We start from the raw sequence: 3,552 nt of genomic DNA, 5'->3' as shown, positions 1-3,552 counted from the left end.
GGGGGCTGCCTGCTGAGCCCCCGGCCCCCCACTGTCCCCTTCCTCTGCGTCTCCATGGGGCTCCTCCTGGGTGAGCAGCCGGCGACGGTTCAGATTTTTTTTTTTTCCTGCAAAAGCATCTCCTCCGACGTGGAACCCCCAAAGCACGCCCAGCGCCTTCCTACGCTCTCAGGAGCATAAAACACCCATTCCAACACGCTAAACCCAACTAACCTCGCTTTTTTGTGTTTTTTTTTTTTTTTTCCCCAAACATGAATCCCAGCTTTTTAAATCCCCTCACTAACAGCACCCAGCCTCGGGACCCCCAGCCGCTAAATATCCTGAAACCTCCATCCTCCCCCGCCTGCAACCGCAGCATCCCCCCGGCTTGCAGCCCACGAACCCCTCGGGTTGGCATTTAAATCCCAAAAGCTCACAATCTGAACCAGCCCCTTTTTTTTTTTTTGGGGGGGGGCACAGGCAGATTTTTTTTCTGTCCCTTTCCCGCAGGGATGGGCTTCGCCTGCCTCTACCAGGCGGCCGCGGTGATGACGGCCAAGCACTGCAGGACGCGGTTGGCTTTTTCCAACGCCATCGCCCGCTCCGGGATGGGGTTGACGTTTCTAATCGCGCCTTTCACTCAACTTCTCATCGATTTTTACGGCTGGGCAGGGGGGTGAGCGCGTCTCCCGTCGATCCAAATTTATCAGCGTTAAGAGGAGACACGGGTGGGAGAAGAGGCTCTTTTAAAAAAATAAAAATTAAAATGGGATGTGGTGAGGAACAACCCTGCCTCTTCCAGGATAGTTTGGGGACATCTTGTTAATGATGAAACACTTCATCAGGCGTTGGAGATAAGGCAGGGTCAAAACAGAGACCTCAGAAACCGAAACTAAAACCGAAAATCCCTCCTTTCCCTGCGCTGGTTCAGGTCATCTTGAAAACCTGTCGCGTGTAACGGACTGCTAATGAGAAAATAAAAAAATTCCCAAATCCCAGAGGTAGCTCTGGATGAGTTGCATCCCAGCTAAAGGGACTTCCAGCTAAAAAAATCAGAATAAAACTTCCTGTAGGACACCTCCACCATACGGCAGAGTTTTCTCCACGTTCAACGTAAACCCCTGCTCTAGAAAGATCATTTCCTGCTGCTCCTCCTTTCCAAAAAAAAAAAAAAAAAAAAGCATCTTGTGCCTTCCCTCAGGTACTCTGCTGATTTTCGGCGGCATCATGTTGAACCTCGTGCCTTCCAGCATGCTGCTGCGACCCGCCCGCGCCCAGGACCTTCCCAGCACGGAGAGACTCCCGTCCCGCGGTGGAGACGTCTCCGGTCCGGTAAATCCATCACCTTCGGAAAGGGTTGAGAAACGCCCCGTGGCCTCGCCAGAAATAGCCACCGAGGGGAAAAGAAGCTGCAAATCCCTTCCACCGAGCGCAAAAGAGAATTCCCAGCCTCTCCTCGACTTCTCGCCGCTGAAGGATCCCGTCTTCTGCATCTTCACGTGGTCTTTCATGTTCAGCCACTTGGCGTACTTCGTGCCCACCTTCCACCTGGTAGCGAGAGCCCGGACGCTGGGAATAAGCAGCATGGATGCTTCTTACCTTATCTCCGTGGCTGGTAGGCAAAAAAGAATTTTTTCAACCTGTTTATAATGCCAACGATCCCAAAACAGGCAAGAAAAACATCCCAAATCTTGCCAAGAAATAATCCCAAATCTATCCCAGAATAGCTCTGCAGGGAAGGGGTTCAGCTCGCAGCCCTCGCCCCGCGGCTGTAAATATCCCGTCGCCTTCCCTGCGGGTACAAAGTCGCTCTCACCTGGTGGGTGGTTCTCTCAGCCCCAGCTGGATGATCCCCCAGCCTCGCTGCGCCCAACAAACGCAAGTTTCCCATCACGTAGGTGCTGCCTGTCCTCCCGGAGCCTTCCCACCGAAAGCCACAAAACCACAGAAATCCAGAGCTCAAAGATGCCCAGTTTCACCCAGGAATGTGGGCAGAGAGAGAAAAATTCCATTTTTTGGGAAAAAAAAATAAAATTAACTTGGATCTAGCCATTTGGATTTGGCACATTTACCTTCAAAAGGGGAAAAACAACCCAACCCCCCCCAAAAAAAAGCCCAAACCCATGCCTGACGATAAGCAGGGCTTAACACTACGGTCGCATTGAGTTAAGAAAGTGGCTCCAACCTCAGTCATCGTAACATATTTTATTGTACAAAAATAAATAAATAAAATCTTTGGTTCATAAAAATATCTCAAGAAATGTAAAAACCAAGGATCAAAAGTCTGCTGAGCCTGTAAAAAAGAAAAAAGGCTGGATTTCTGTCCTTTGCTTCTTTATAAAAATTAAAATCTCTTCTTAATATTCTGCTTTTTGTCTGTATCGAAAAAGAGATCAGACAGAAGAGGGGAAAAAAAGGAGAGGGGGGGAAAAGGAGAGGGGAAAAGGGAGAGGGGAAAACAAAAGGAGAGGGGAAAACAAAAGGAGAGGGGAAAACAAAAGGAGAGGGGAAAAAAAAGGAGAGGGGAAAAAAAAGGAGAGGGGAAAAAAAAGGAGAGGAAAAGGGAAGGAAAAAAAAAAAAAAAAAAGGAAAAATTCTTCTTTGAGGCTCCGGTGAATTCTTCTTCCCCGCAGGCATCACGGAGACAGTCAGCCAGCTGCTCTTGGGCTGGATCGCTGACCAGAACTGGACCAAGAAGTATCACTACCACATGGCTTACCTTGTCCTCGGCGGCGTCACCAACCTGCTCTGTCCTCTGGCCACCACCTTCCCCTTGCTCATGACCTACGCGGTGGCTTTCGCCGTTTTCTGCGGTGGCTTCATGGCTCTGGTCCTCCCTGTGCTGGTGAGTAGGAGATTTCATTTTCAAAAAAAAAGTGAATATTGTGACATGTCCAACAATATTCCAAAAATGATCCAACCCCCTGGGCTGCTGCAGACCTGCAGGAGAGGGCTCTCCCCTCCAGTCTTCCCAGTCTGAGCCACTGGAGAGCCCCACCTCTCACTCACTGGTATCCACAGCCCAGATGCAAAAGCAGCACTGGGAGTTTGTTGCTGATTTTTAATTATCTCGCCCTGCTAATTGCCTCCCACACCCTCCTTTCCGAAAGAGACCAGCTCACAGGACAGGAACGGATCCATCCTGGTCCCCATCCCACTAATGCTAAGACAGAGGGTTGTGTGCATCTGCTCGCCATCCCAGAATTATCCCAGCTATGCGGGTAGGGCGGTGTCATTATAATCTGGCATTTCTTTCTGGGAAGAAATTCGGAGTTTAAAACCTTCCTGAAGGTCTGAGCAGTGGTACTGGTTTTGGGAGATGCCCAAAGCAGCGGGGAAGCAGCGAAGCATCTCGCCTCCGAGTCATTTCCACGCTGGCCTTACGCAGGGGAGTGGGTTCCAGGCTGGATCAGACCGAGAGGTGCAAAGTCCTTCCAAAGCGCAGCTGAAGAGGAAACTCCCCAGGAAAACCAAAAACAAACAAAAAAAACCCACACCAAAAAACCCAAACCCAAACAAACCTAAACAAAAAAAAAACCCCTAAAATGACCAAAAACCCCAGACACCACCACA

General features: G+C 49.9%; 1 protein-coding gene across 1 annotated transcript in view; it reads left to right on the top strand.

Moving 5' to 3' along the window:
* SLC16A4 (solute carrier family 16, member 4) overlaps window positions 1–2,824 on the top strand; it is a gene marked incomplete at its 3' end in the record, with an annotated part of 4,612 nt that extends 1,788 nt beyond the window's left edge. Inside the window, 4 exon segments of the mRNA XM_010086978.1 lie at window positions 7–70; window positions 490–663; window positions 1,181–1,594; window positions 2,613–2,824. Coding sequence (XP_010085280.1) covers window positions 7–70; window positions 490–663; window positions 1,181–1,594; window positions 2,613–2,824 — 864 coding nt within the window.
* Between the last annotated feature and the right edge of the window lie 728 nt (window positions 2,825–3,552).

Source organism: Pterocles gutturalis, unplaced genomic scaffold (genome assembly GCF_000699245.1).
Source record: "Pterocles gutturalis isolate BGI_N339 unplaced genomic scaffold, ASM69924v1 scaffold35046, whole genome shotgun sequence".
NCBI classification, from domain to species: Eukaryota; Metazoa; Chordata; class Aves; order Pterocliformes; family Pteroclidae; genus Pterocles; species Pterocles gutturalis.
Note: the sequence above shows the minus strand (reverse complement) of the source record. Positions and strands in the feature narration are given on the sequence as shown.